The sequence below is a fragment of the Amia ocellicauda genome, chromosome 4 (genome assembly GCF_036373705.1).
Source record: "Amia ocellicauda isolate fAmiCal2 chromosome 4, fAmiCal2.hap1, whole genome shotgun sequence".
NCBI lineage: Eukaryota > Metazoa > Chordata > Actinopteri > Amiiformes > Amiidae > Amia > Amia ocellicauda.
In genome coordinates, this window is record NC_089853.1 from 20,338,193 (window position 1) to 20,352,567 (window position 14,375).

The 14,375-nt window shown below is 44.0% G+C and overlaps 1 protein-coding gene across 2 annotated transcripts in view; it reads right to left on the reverse strand.

Annotated features, from left to right (window-relative positions):
• rnf111 (ring finger protein 111) overlaps nucleotides 1-14,375 on the reverse strand; it is a 57,117-nt gene that overhangs the window by 22,539 nt on the left and 20,203 nt on the right. For both annotated transcript variants that reach the window (XM_066701299.1, XM_066701298.1), the window contains exon 3: nucleotides 7,002-7,128. In XM_066701299.1, coding sequence (XP_066557396.1) covers nucleotides 7,002-7,128 — 127 coding nt within the window. The remainder of the gene's footprint in view (nucleotides 1-7,001; nucleotides 7,129-14,375) is intronic.

Below are 14,375 nucleotides of genomic sequence, written 5' to 3' on the forward strand. Positions count from 1 at the left end.
CTGTGGTAGAGGAGACTGTAAATGTGACTGGTTTCAAACACACAGTGCTTACCAACGCCACACTGGTGGAGAAATAAGAGACCATGTTTTCCCTATTTCATAACCAAGTGCATGCACATCAAAGAGCCCATTGAAAACATCATGACACTGGGCTGCCTCCCAGAGACAGACAGACAGACAATGATCGTCAGGAAAAAGCACATGTGAGTTTTTAGGAAGTGTGTTTTTGAATCCATGGCCATGAACTGTACAGCAATATATGGTCTGTTTAAGAGCAACCCTCTCCAGCTGCCAAGGGGGGGCAGTAATAATTACTATCTTACAAAACAGCAGTTTCAACAGTTTTTGACAGAGCAATATACATTATGCTTAGAAGAATCCCAGGGAACTATTCCATTAGAAGTGCTGAATAAGGGCCCTTTAAAATTGAGCATTTCTCCCTCTTTAGGAAAAAATATTTACTGGCTGGTTTTACACAGGCTAATGACGAGTTTGCCTCAGAAGACGATATCTTCAGTGGATTTGAATCCCCTCCCCCCTGCTTTCCTAACCAGGCCTAGCAGCACAACAATATGGGGGAGGATAAGAGGATGTAGCAGTACAGCATAACTAATGCCTCGGTTCCACTGGCTTAAGCGTCTGTGCCATGCCGTGCCGTGCCGGGCCAGACGGACACGTCCCAGAGCTTTTTGTAAAACCAGGCCGTTGTCCATCCCCTGTTGTGGGAAAGCTGACCAATTGTGGGTTTGGTTTGCGTTTTGTTTTAAAAACAAAGACAGAAAACAATACTACGATGGATAAAGCCTGTGGAAAGGACTTTTGTGTCTATTTTATTCTTTACTACGCTGTCTCCAATCACGTAAAGCATAAATACACATTTCTATTAAGATATACACTCACCTAAAGGATTATTAGGAACACCTGTTCAATTTCTCATTAATGCAATTATCTAACCAACCAATCACATGGCAGTTGCTTCAATGCATTTAGGGGTGTGGTCCTGGTCAAGACAATCTCCTGAACTCCAAACTGAATGTCTGAATGGGAAAGAAAGGTGATTTAAGCAATTTTGAGCGTGGCATGGTTGTTGGTGCCAGACGGGCCGGTCTGAGTATTTCACAATCTGCTCAGTTACTGGGATTTTCACGCACAACCATTTCTAGGGTTTACAAAGAATGGTGTGAAAAGGGAAAAACATCCAGTATGCGGCAGTCCTGTGGGCGAAAATGCCTTGTTGATGCTAGAGGTCAGAAGAGAATGGGCCGACTGATTCAAGCTGATAGAAGAGCAACTTTGACTGAAATAACCACTCGTTACAACCGAGGTATGCAGCAAAGCATTTGTGAAGCCACAACACGTACAACCTTGAGGCGGATGGGCTACAACAGCAGAAGACCCCACCGGGTACCACTCATCTCCACTACAAATAGGAAAAAGAGGCTACAATTTGCACAAGCTCACCAAAATTGGACAGTTGAAGACTGGAAAAATGTTGCCTGGTCTGATGAGTCTCGATTTCTGTTGAGACATTCAGATGGTAGAGTCAGAATTTGGCGTAAACAGAATGAGAACATGGATCCATCATGTCTTGTTACCACTGTGCAGGCTGGTGGTGGTGGTGTAATGGTGTGGGGGATGTTTTCTTGGCACACTTTAGGCCCCTTAGTGCCAATTGGGCATCGTTTAAATGCCACGGCCTACCTGAGCATTGTTTCTGACCATGTCCATCCCTTTATGACCACCATGTACCCATCCTCTGATGGCTACTTCCAGCAGGATAATGCACCATGTCACAAAGGTCGAATCATTTCAAATTGGTTTCTTGAACATGACAATGAGTTCACTGTACTAAACTGGCCCCCACAGTCACCAGATCTCAACCCAATAGAGCATCTTTGGGATGTGGTGGAACGGGAGCTTCGTGCCCTGGATGTGCATCCCACAAATCTCCATCAACTGCAAGATGCTATCCTATCAATATGGGCCAACATTTCTAAAGAATGCTTTCAGCACCTTGTTGAATCAATGCCACGTAGAATTAAGGCAGTTCTGAAGGCGAAAGGGGGTCAAACACAGTATTAGTATGGTGTTCCTAATAATCCTTTAGGTTAGTTTATTAAGAAGAGCTAAACTTGTATAGCTATTATATTTAGACATTACCGTAAGAAAACGTTTCCATATGCAACAATACAAATTTGCTCTTTATTATTGTTATTATTGTAATCATCATCAAGATATGTGCTAGTAGATATGCATTTTAAATGGCACAACTTGACTCCCTTAACTGATTACTCTTACTATAAATTCGTAACTGCAAACAACACTTTTTGCCGTATTATTTTAAATTTACTTAGCTAATTAAATCTAATTTACTTATCAGACGTCCTTAACCAGTGCAAGTTACAGTTGAAACAAAATACACATAGTTCACGATTAATCATACAGTAACAGCAGCTACAATATAGCAGGTTTAAAGTGTGCAGGTTTCAGTCATGGCATTTATGGAAGCATTTATTAAACCAGTCCTTTATGTTTTAAAGAGAAACCGAGATCTGCTGTATTTATTCATTCATTAACTTGTCAATGGACACACGTTAACTAAATCGTGTTCACCTTCATACTGATTGTCTCTATGGGGCTGTTATACAACAGACCTGCCCACCATTCACAGGACAGCCTGAAACACCATCCAGTTGTTCATAAAATATTAATAAAATCGGCTGCTATCGATTTGATTATTATCCTTCAGTTTATTTTTAACTAATCACGGCACTGCACCGATGTCCTGTGATATCCAAGTTTTTAATATGCTTGGATTTTAACTGTAAGCAGTCTGTTTCTGTATGTGGATTTCACTCCATGCTGCTAATAAAACTAATTTTGTGTGATCCCACATGGCACTTGAGATTATATCTTCCAACAAACTGTAGCTGATTTCTTCCCTGTCTGTCTACAAGTCAATCACACATCTCCGCTTCTGAAAGCAAAGTATTTCCTTACTGGGCGTGACGGACGCTTACGATGCTTCCGGCACCAGATAGTTAACAGCCAGTGGAAACACCCATTTAAGTGTCCACCTCTGGAAACGGGGCATAAATGGGGAAAGAAAGGGGTTGGGGGGGGGGGTCAGGGAACATCTCTTGCTTCTCTCTTTTTCCACCACTCCATATCCCCTCCCCCCTTGAATTATAAACAAAGATCCTTTCAGTGAAAAACTCTCATCCTGCTGAACTTCGACCCCTTTGTGTCCACAAAAAGGTCAGGTCAAGAGGAGAGCTGGACAGGCATTCTCAAACAAGCCAGGCCATCTCACTCATGTGATCTGAAACTAAAAGCTCACTTCTTCTCCTCTTCTTGGACTGTAAAGCACACACTCATTTCCAGGAAACACCTACCCCCCTCCACCTCGAGAACAATGCAAACAGAGCAACGAGGAAGCACACCGCAGCTATAGCACCTACAAAACCCGACTTTATATGACTCTGGGCAGTCAGCGGGTCGGCGCTTTTCTCCTGAAACACTATCCTTTTAAGAACGGGGAGTGAAAAAGGGCTTTCTGTGATTGTCGATGTTGTCCTGTTCAATTATCCCAGCTAAGCCCCATGGTTTACTTTATCTTTGACTGAACAATTGCCTCCATTTAAGATCATTTAAGAGTAGAGAGATCAAATTAAGCAACTTTAGTTCCATTAAATTATGTCAATCTCTCAATCTAGTAGTTAACGGCTAAATTTAAGGAGGGGAGAAGGAGGGGGAATAGAACTAAAATAAGAATAAAGACAGGGCAGTCGGACAAGACTGCCTACCCTAAGCTGTATCCTAACCTTCCCTGGACATGCTGTTGATGATGGAATCGAGGTTTATTAATAACACATCATAAGGGGACCTGCAAGCTTGACATTCAACTTTTATCAAATGCCTCTGCTTTTCTGTATCCCAGGCTCTACTTTAAAGGACCCGACGTGCAAAGCCCCTCCCCGACCATTCACCCCGGCCTGTCTCCACTCATTACACCTAAGCTTCCAAGTTTGAGGAGAGGTTTCACCGTGTCAGGTAATAATTTCTCCAGTGGCACGTGGCTCTCGGTTTATCACACTTCACATACACTCATGCACCCCAACAACACACTCTACACTCACAGGAAGAATGAGAGCCCGTTGCTTGTCTTGTATGACCTTTGAAAGCAGGTCACTCATTTTCCACAGATGTCAAACCCCCACCCCCCTACTCCCACCCAAACCTATGATGGAAAATAAAAAAAATGCTTCCTTCACGCTCTCCTCAGCATTCCAGTCACATTACAGGGGCTTTGGATGAGTCATAGAGAGAGATTGAGAGAAAAAGAAATATACGAAGAAAACACAATGCAACATTCCCAAAGCCCTTCTAAAATAGTTTATTTTCCCATCTCTGGGCCTTGTACTCTGCAGTATAGTAATCCAAGAGAGTGGGCTTGAGACTCACAACCAATCACTGCAAGGAGAGGGTAAGAAAAACACACCAGATTCTCAGTCCTTTGTTTTTAGGTTTAGTTCCCTCTGAATGTCCTTAATATTTAAGCATTTGTTAAGTTTTTAAATAAGGCCCATTTTGAATCCTTTTTCTCCCTTTACAAAGAATCATAAACATTGTTTATGGAGCGGGAAGGCAGGGCAGGGGGACTGGTAATGCAGAGGAACAGGAAGTGGTGTCTTTCAGTGACCATCTTCTCGACTACGTGTTGACTCTGCATAAGGTGAGGGGGAGGGGACAACTCACTTTTCAGTGCCAGTGAACCAGAATATAGGCTCACATGACTGAAATGCTAGGACCACTAGACACAGGAACATTCGGTCAGACTGGATAGAAACACTGATAAAAAGGCTGCTGACCATTGTTCCGACTCCTCATTCAATCGAGGCAATTCTGGTTCCCCTTGGCACAGCCTGCCAAAATCACTGGAGAACAGATCTCAGTCAGGGCCTTAGTGATTACTGCTTAAAGGGCAGAGGAATGGACCTTTATGCAGGCTGCGACACAAAAGCAGGGCCAGATTGTTGGCCGCTACAGAAATACATCCTGCCACTTGCTAATGTTTATATTTGTCAAACGAATCCAAGACACATTTCCCTTCAATATTTTTATTGTGCGGTGGCAACAGCTGCCACTTCACTGAAGTGCCACGGCCACGAGTTTGAAAATCACAAACGAGTGGGGATGATAAACGGGTACGTTGCGGCTCTATTGCGGGCTGTTTGGTTTTAAAATTGTAAAGAGGGGTGAACAGCATTCATGAATCTGGAGCATTGTACAGTGGCAGGCCTCTCCGAACAGGTGCTCCCCTTCGTTTGTGAAATAGGGACAGGGGGGGGAGGAGAAGAGAAAGAAAAAGGTTCACTCAAGCAGATGTACAGGGATATGGATTCACAGCAGGGGGCAAGAAAAGTAACCCATTACTGATTCCATTACCGGTAATTTTCGCCTCAAAAACCAGACTGGTAGGAGAGGGAGAGGCGCACATCACAAGCAGAAAGCAATTAATCTGGGCTGACAAAGTGACTTTGCTAGCAGGCCAACTCGCCAGTCGTGCTATTTCTGGAACCACTGAGCAGGATAATGGAATCAAGCCTTTGGATATGATTTTAAGCACCATGCATTGAAGCACCTCAATAACAATTAAAGGGAGGCAGAGAACTGGCTCCATGGAAAGCCAACGGACTGAACAGTGACACTGCGATTACACCAATTGAGCATCTCGTACCCTGACTGCTACACTGCCTTCTTGCGAAGTTTAAACAGTTACTCTGTGCCGCCTCCCAGTGGAAAGTCCCTCTCTGGAAGACCAGCTGAGGACCACTGCATTCCACCTCACTCTCAGAGAATCATGCTGCCCATTGTGACGACAAAGCAAAATAGATCCCTAGATTTTATACCAGTTAAACTTTCAATTTAATTCCGTAAAAGCACAGGTGCATAACAGAAAACAAAGTAGGAAAATAAATAAAACTGATGCTATGAAAATAAAAATCATAATACAGTATCTGTATCCAGAAAGGTGTAGAATGGTTTTCAAGCATGTTGAATTTAATATTCTGCAGTTACACATGTAATAATGATAACGAGAACACAGAGAGAGGTCGAATAGGTAATTTCAGTGAAATCACCTGGATTTAACATGGTGAGTGTCATTCCTCAAAGCCAAATAAGGGGACTTTCAAGAAACATCTTTGCCTACAAGGGAAATTCAGTGACCCCAGGCCAGCTATAGGAGATGAACGGGCCTTGTTGGATGGTAATTTTTACAGAAGAGAAAAAGGGGGGGGGTGGGTTGGTTGGGGAGGCAAGCACACTGTAATGAAACCGCTGTGTGCACAGTGAAGTGAGTGTACACACAAGCGTTCGAGTGACTGAACTCAACACCAAGTGCACGTTACCAATTAACGACAACACTTCAATACAGACCTGAAATGTGCTTGAAACTGGCTGATCCGGTTAACCTGGTAGCCCACTACTCAACATAGAAACACCATTCTTATTATGTAAAGGACCATGTACAGCATGCACACACCACACCACCAGTTATAGTGAGAGAAGTTTGAGAAGTATAGTAAGGAACTTTTTTTTTTTTTTTCAGGCTTTTTTAACCAGTTGTGCTGCAGCATGGGGTCAGTGGCGTGTAGTGAGGTGAACTGGAACATATGCTGCCACTGGGATTTTCGCTCTGGTCTGCAGGCTGCACTTGAAGGGACATCACTCTGCGTTACCTGGCCTGGCGACAAACTTCACACTAGCGATCCTCAAGTGCGGCCCCATGAGGGCCGAGACATTTCTCAGTTTTCACTAAAGTAGTGACCGTTAATCAAACTAATTATTCACTCCACTGAGTCAACTGAAGCCCTCTCCAGGGTCCCAGTGCAGGTGGCGATCGAGAGAAACCTATTAAACCTTGAGGACTGAGGATCTGATGAACGCACATTGAAACCAACCAGCACACACCCAGGAGGAAGCGGTTTGGTGCTCACCTGCAGCTGTCCCCCACAGTGACGATCTCCACCTCGCTGTCAGTTGAGGTGACATTGATCTCCTCGCTGGCATTGACTGGAGGGCCGGGGGTGGCCTCTATCACAACCACATCCTCGTCCAGGGCTCCTGCACGACACAAAACACAGCGCTCAGAGGGAGGAGATGGGAAGCTGGGAATGGCTGTGGGGGGCGGGGTTCGTGAGAGTGACAGGATTCCATGTTTCCAGTCCTACCACTCTCAAATTCACCCACAAAAGAGAGCGAGTCACAGGTGGTATCTGGGAGAGAGAACTGAAGCACAGGACGGGGCCATGGCAGTTACATTTTATTATTATTATTATTATTATTATTATTATTATTAATTTGTTTGGGGCAAAGTCAATGGGTATGACATTTACTACTTACAGACCAGGCAGTTCAGTCTTATCCAGGGAAGGGGACAGATAAGAGTGGATAACCTTTCCATGAGGAGGAAGATAAACCACTAACGACCACCAGAGAAAAAAAAAAAAAAACCTTGGTGTGCTTTTAGAAGAGTGTGATAATTTTTCCCACAGACCAATTTTAATTATCCCTCAGTAGGCAACATTAGAAGGACGTTTTGAAAAAGTAAGAGCAAGAACATGCATCCCTCCCAAACCACTACAATATGCGTTATCTCTGATACATAACAAGATATTACAGTCACTTTTGCATTTGGAAATGTGATGTGTTAATTATTCCTCACATTCTATAATTAACTGAATTCACTTATTTGCCCTGAGGTCTGACTTTTTTTTTTTTTTCTTCACTCCTTTCTTCTCCCTGTTATTGTAGGCGTTTTTGTTTTTTATAACCTTCTGTTCGGGGGAGGGGACCTCAAGGCTACCAAACAGGTCCCGCTGGCCTTGAGTGGGCACACAGGGTGCCTTTTGGGAAGTTATTTTTACACCATATCCCACACGGCCCTGTGTGTTGGAGGAGAGGTCAGGAATGTTTCTGACTAGGCCGACTTGCCTGCCCGCCTGCCTCTGGATCTGTGGCGTTACAGGTAATCTCACAGACTCCGACAGGGTGGGGGTGATGACATCAGCCCTCATAGTGCACACTCTTCCTCTCCCTCTCTCCATTCTTCCTTCCAACTTCAGTGTGAAAGCGTGACCTAAATCTCTCTGGGTTTTTCAATTGGCAAAGATTAAAAAGCAGGGGTAATAGTACGGGGTCTCTATCCCAGCAGAAACACATGCCATTATTCTACTGCTTGCAGACAAGAGGCCTTGTGGCTTTGTTGCTATGGTGCTGCGATTCACCTTTCTTGAGGGGGTTCCTTTATCAGATACTAATGCCCAGGTGTTCTCCTGTACTGCAACTGTGCTACAGATGATCTGGGCACAGTGTATATTGAATCATATAATTTCCATCTAAAATAAATAGCCCAATACCACATTTATGGGACAAACTATCCAATCAACCTAGGCTGCACCGATCTCCCCATTTGGGAAGAAGTCCAAAATACAACAAATGCCCAGCAAAGTCTCCAGTTCCTTTTCGGAGAACGAACAATCTGGTGTTTAACCCACGAATCACCAAAGGGTTTCTGTACCTTCTTCAAAATGGGGAACTGCAAGGCAGCATCATTCAGAAAAAGAAGTGCACACAGGCTACGCACGCACATGCATATACATGCACAAGCGCACACCCACACTGGTGGCCTTGTAAACCATCTGTTCTGAGTATACAGCCTACTTTTCAGCAGGCTGTTTCAGGATCTCCACAAGGCGAGCTCCGACATGGCCAAGCCTGGCAGAAGACTAACTTACAACCTATTAGCAACATCTATCCCGGGACAGATGTATGCCTCGCAATTTGCAGATAGTATGGTATGCTTATGGAATCACTATTACAATACACCAAAACCTAAAAAAAAAAAAAAGAAAAAAAAAAAAAAACTCCTTTTGCACAGTAGTGTGTGTGTGTGAGATTATATTATATATATATATATATATATATATATATATATATATATGGGTGGGATATATTAGGCAGCAAGTGAACATTTTGTCCTCAAAGTTGATGTGTTAGAAGCAGGAAAAATGGGCAAGTTAAAGGATCTGGGCGACTTTGACAACGGCCAAATTGTGATGGCTAGACGACTGGGTCAGAGCATCTCCAAAACTGCAGTTCTTGTAGTGAGTTCCCGGTCTGCAGTGGTCAGTACCTATCAAAAGTGGTGCAAGGAAGTAAAAGCTGTGAACCGGCGACAGGGTCATGGGCAGCCAAGGCTCATTGATGCACATGGGGAGCGAAGGCTGGCCTGTGTGGTCCGATCCAACAGACGAGTTACTGTAGCTCAAATTGCTGAAAATGTTAATGCTGGTTCTGATAGAAAGGTGTCGGAACACACAGTGCATCGCAGTTTGTTGCGTATGGGTCTGCATAGCCACAGACCAGTCAGGGTGCCCATGCTGACCCCTGTCCACTGCTCAAAGCGCCTACAATGGGCACGTGAGCATCAGAACTGGACCATGGAGCAATGGAAGAAGGTGGCCTGGTCTGATGAATCACGACTTCAAGGTGTTGACTTGACCTCCAAATTTCCCAGATCTCAATCCAGTCGAGCATGTGTGTGATGTGCTGGACAAACAAGTCCGTTTTTAAAGTTTTTAAGAATGCTTTCGAAAATAGACATGCTAATAGATTATATGTATCAATTAACTAAATGCAAAGTGAGTGAACAGAAGAAAAATCTACATCAAATCAATATTTGGTGTGACCACTTTTTGCCTTCAAAACAGCATCAATTCTTCTAGGTACACTTGCACACAGTTTTTGAAGGAACTCGGCAGGTAGGTTGGCCCAAACATCTTGGAGAGCTAACCACAGCTCTTCTGTGGATTTAGGCAGCCTCAGTTACTTCTCTCTCTTCATGTAATCTCAGACAGACTGGATGATGTTGAGATCAGGACTCTGTGGGGGCCATACCGTCATTTCTAAATGATCATTGACTAAATCCCCAACTCCATTTGCAGAAATGCAGCCCCAGACTTGCAAGTAACCTCCACCATGCTTCACTGTTGCCTGCAAACATTCATTTGTGTACCGCTCTCCAGCCCTTTGGCGAACAAACTGCCTTCTGCTACAGCAAATATTTCACATTTTAACTCCAGAGCACCCAGTCCAGAGCACCTGGTGCCATTTTTCTGCACCCCAGTTCCTGTGTTTTCATACATACAGTGAGGGGAAAAAAGTATTTGATCCCCTGCTGATTTTGTACGTTTGCCCACTGACAAAGAAATGATCAGTCTATAATTTTAATGGTAGGTGTATTCTAACAGTGAGAGACAGAGTAACAACAAAAAAATCCAGAAAAATGCAGTTCAAAAAAGTTATAAATTGATTTGCATGTTAATGAGGGAAATAAGTATTTGATCCCCTATCAATCAGCAAGATTTCTGGCTCCCAGGTGTCTTTTATACAGGTAACAAACTGAGATTAGGAGCACTCCCTTTAAGAGAGTGCTCCTAATCTCAGCTCGTTACCTGTATAAAAGACACCTGGGAGCCAGAAGCAATCAATCAATCGGATTCCAAACTCTCCACCATGACCAAGATCAAAGAGCTGTCCAAAGATGTCAGAGACAAGATTGTAGACCTACACAAGGCTGGAATGGGCTACAAGACCATCGCCAAGCAGCTTGGGGAGAAGGTGACAACAGTTGGTACGATTATTCGCAAATGGAAGAAACATAAAATAACTGTCAGTCTCCCTCGGTCTGGGGCTCCATGCAAGATCTCACCTCGTGGAGTTTCAATGATCATGAGAACGTTGAGGAATCAGCCCAGAACTACACAGGAGGATCTTGTTAATGATCTCAAGGCAGCTGGGACCATAGTCACCAAGAAAACAATTGGTAACACACTACGCCGTGAAGGACTGAAATCCTACAGCGCCCGCAAGGTCCCCCTGCTCAAGAAAGCACATGTACAGGCCCGTCTGAAGTTTGCCAATGAACATCTGAATGATTCAGAGGAGAATTGGGTGAAAGTGTTGTGGTCAGATGAGACCAAAATGGAGCTCTTTGGCATCAACTCAACTCGCCGTGTTTGGAGGAGGAGGAATGCTGCCTATGACCCCAAGAACACCATCCCCACCGTCAAACATGGAGGTGGAAACATTATGCTTTGGGGGTGTTTTTCTGCTAAGGGGACAGGACAACTGCACCGCATCAAAGGGACGATGGAAGGGGCCATGTACCATCAAATCTTGGGTGAGAACCTCCTTCCCTCAGCCAGGGCATTAAAAATGGGTCGTGGATGGGTATTCCAGCATGACAATGACCCAAAACACACAGCCAAGGCAACAAAGGAGTGGCTCAAGAAGAAGCACATTAAGGTCCTGGAGTGGCCTAGCCAGTCTCCAGACCTTAATCCCATAGAAAATCTGTGGAGGGAGCTGAAGGTTCGAGTTGCCAAACATCAGCCTCGAAACCTTAATGACTTGGAGAGGATCTGCAAAGAGGAGTGGGACAAAATCCCTCCTGAGATGTGTGCAAACCTGGTGGCCAACTACAAGAAACGTCTGACCTCTGCGATTGCCAACAAGGGTTTTGCCACCAAGTACTAAGTCGAAGGGGTCAAATACTTATTTCCCTCATTAACATGCAAATCAATTTATAACTTTTTTGAAATGCGATTTTCTGATCACTTCTTTGTCAGTGGGCAAACGTACAAAATCAGCAGGGGATCAAATACTTTTTTCCCTCACTTGGCCTTGTTGCCACGTTGAAGGTATGGCTTTTTGGCCACAAGTCTTCCATGGAGGCCACTTCTGACCAGACTTCTCCAGACAGTAGATGGGTGTACCAGGGTCCCACTGTTTTCTGCCAATTCTGAGTTGATGGCACTGCTGGACATCTTCTAATTGCGAAAGGATTAAGCATGATACGTCTTTCTGCAGTAAGTTTCCTTGGACGACCACTGCATCTACAGTCCTCAACGTTGCCAGTTTCTTTGGGCTTCTTCATAAGAGCTTGGACAATACATCTGGAAACCCCTGTCTGCCTTAAAATTTCTGCCTAACAGAGACCTTGCTGATGTAGTATAGCTACCTTGTGTCTTGTTGCTGTGCTCAGTCTTGCCATGGTGTATGAATTTTGACAGTAAACTGTCTTTGGCTGTTCCTCACCCAGTTTTATTCCTCCTACGCAGCGGTTTCTGTTTCAGTTAAAGATTGTGTTTCAACCTATATATTGAATTGATGATAATTAGCAACTGTTTATTATAATTGTTTAATCATACACCTGACTATATGCCTACAAAATCCCTGACTGTGTGCAAGTGTACCTAGAAGAACTGATTTTGTTTTGATGGCAAAGGGTGGTCACACCAAATATGGATTTGATGTAGATTTTTCTTATGTTCACTCACTTTGCATTTAGTTAATTGATAAATATAATCTATTAACATGTCTATTTTTGAAAGTATTCTTACTTTACAGCATTTTTTCACACCTGCCTAAAACTTGTGCACAGTACTATATATATCATCCAAAAGGAGTTTGCAATAAGTATCCCCCCTTGCCATCTTCAGTCTTCTGTTTTCTTGCCACCAAGCACCTTCTAAAAAGTCATGAAGCACACAGTACAAAAGAGACTGACACCCGTGCCACTCTCTGCCCCTGGCAGGAAGTGGCATGTTGACAGCTCAACGGCTCCATGACAGATGCGCTGTTCAGGTGCCCAGGCAGATTTCACTTCCTGCACAGCCAGAGCCGGCATCGGCGAGCGAACCTGGAAGGAAGTTTTAGTGAGGTGAAGAGCACGACAAGGCACTGCAAATGTCTGTGGTTTTTGGGTTTCCCTTTTATAGAGAACAGACCTCCCTTGGACGGGGTTTTGGAAGGGAGGATGGCTCTCATGGGCAGTGTGGGATCTGACAAAGTGTCACAGGCATGTTTTTGGCTGAAGCATTACTACCTGCAACAGTTTCCAGCAACACATCTGCCTCTCATGGGCTGTGTCTCCACAGCACAACCGCTTTCAACCATGCTTGTTTTGCCCGCTACTCACTAAAAGTAGCATGCTGCCTTCGCAAGCTGCCACTGGGCTGTTGAAGCAAAACTAGAGGCACCAACTCGCAGAGACTAAAGAAAGAGCAGTGAGAGCCGTATCATGGTTTACAAGATCAACGGCATACATCAACCCCACCCCCATAGGCGAACACCCCAGCTTGCCTTTCTAGAGCTGATGGTATCTTAGGGGAATTTCCTGCAACGCAACAGTATCGAAACATCCTCGCAGCTTGCTTTCAGAGCCACAGAAGCAACCTTAAAAAACAGGGCCATGTTACTGCAGCTACGACTAAAGGGGTTAAGACACACAATCATTGATCACGCTGCTGTCATGCTTAAGGTCAGGCAATAAAAGAAAAAGAAAGGAAAAAGAAAAGAAAAGAACAATACTCTGAACTTTGAGGAGAGATCCTGCCGTTTCCAAACGTAAACTGTAAGAAGTGAATAGAGCTGTTTTGGGAAATATCTTTCATGTCACTAATCAATGTACACTGTATTGTGAAGTAGTGACATTTTGGGCAATAAAGGTCCAAGACAGAAATCTTAAGGGAAGCTGCTTTTAAGAGGAGCAGAGATGGGGACTTTACAGAAGTACAGGCTTGTGTGTTAAACCAGTGTCTAATGAACCGGCAAAAATAAACAAAAAGCTCTTTAAAAACAAAAATCACCAATAAGCAAAAATTGCACATTATGACCCCTGCTGCACTGTGTGTCCAAACCAGACCTTTCAAAGCCAATACAGCACAGCTTCCCTCCCCAAGACTTAATAGAACCACACTCAGGAAATGGCAAGACGGAAAGAGTCAGGTTTAAGATCTCCTATGATTTTCAAATACATTTGGATACTATGCTTTCCAGGTCACAAGAGTGCTGTAATTTAATATGGTTTTGAATTCAGCTCCACTTGCATTTGGACTCTATGTAGGTCAGCTAATACAGATGCTGTAGAGGGCTTTTGCTATCCAATCACTAATCTGGCTTCTTATTGGACCCAGGGTGGATCACAGGGCCAACAGAATGCTTCCATTCAGCTTCCAAAGCAGAACTACAGCATACCACCATGGAGGAGCAAGTTGTCACGCCAACAAAGTGGCGGTGGCGGTGGCGGTGGCATTGGCGGGGGCGGGGGCACAGGGGGAAATCCAAGCATTCCAGATTTAAGTTTGCTACAGACAAATGTCTCTTCTGCTTCACTGTTCTACAATGTCTGTCTTTTAAAAATTAGGTGGAAGAGGGGAGCAAAAAAAACAAAAAACATGCTACTATTGTATATATTTTTCATGTCTTGACTCTAGTAGGATTTCTATTTTAATGATATATTATAA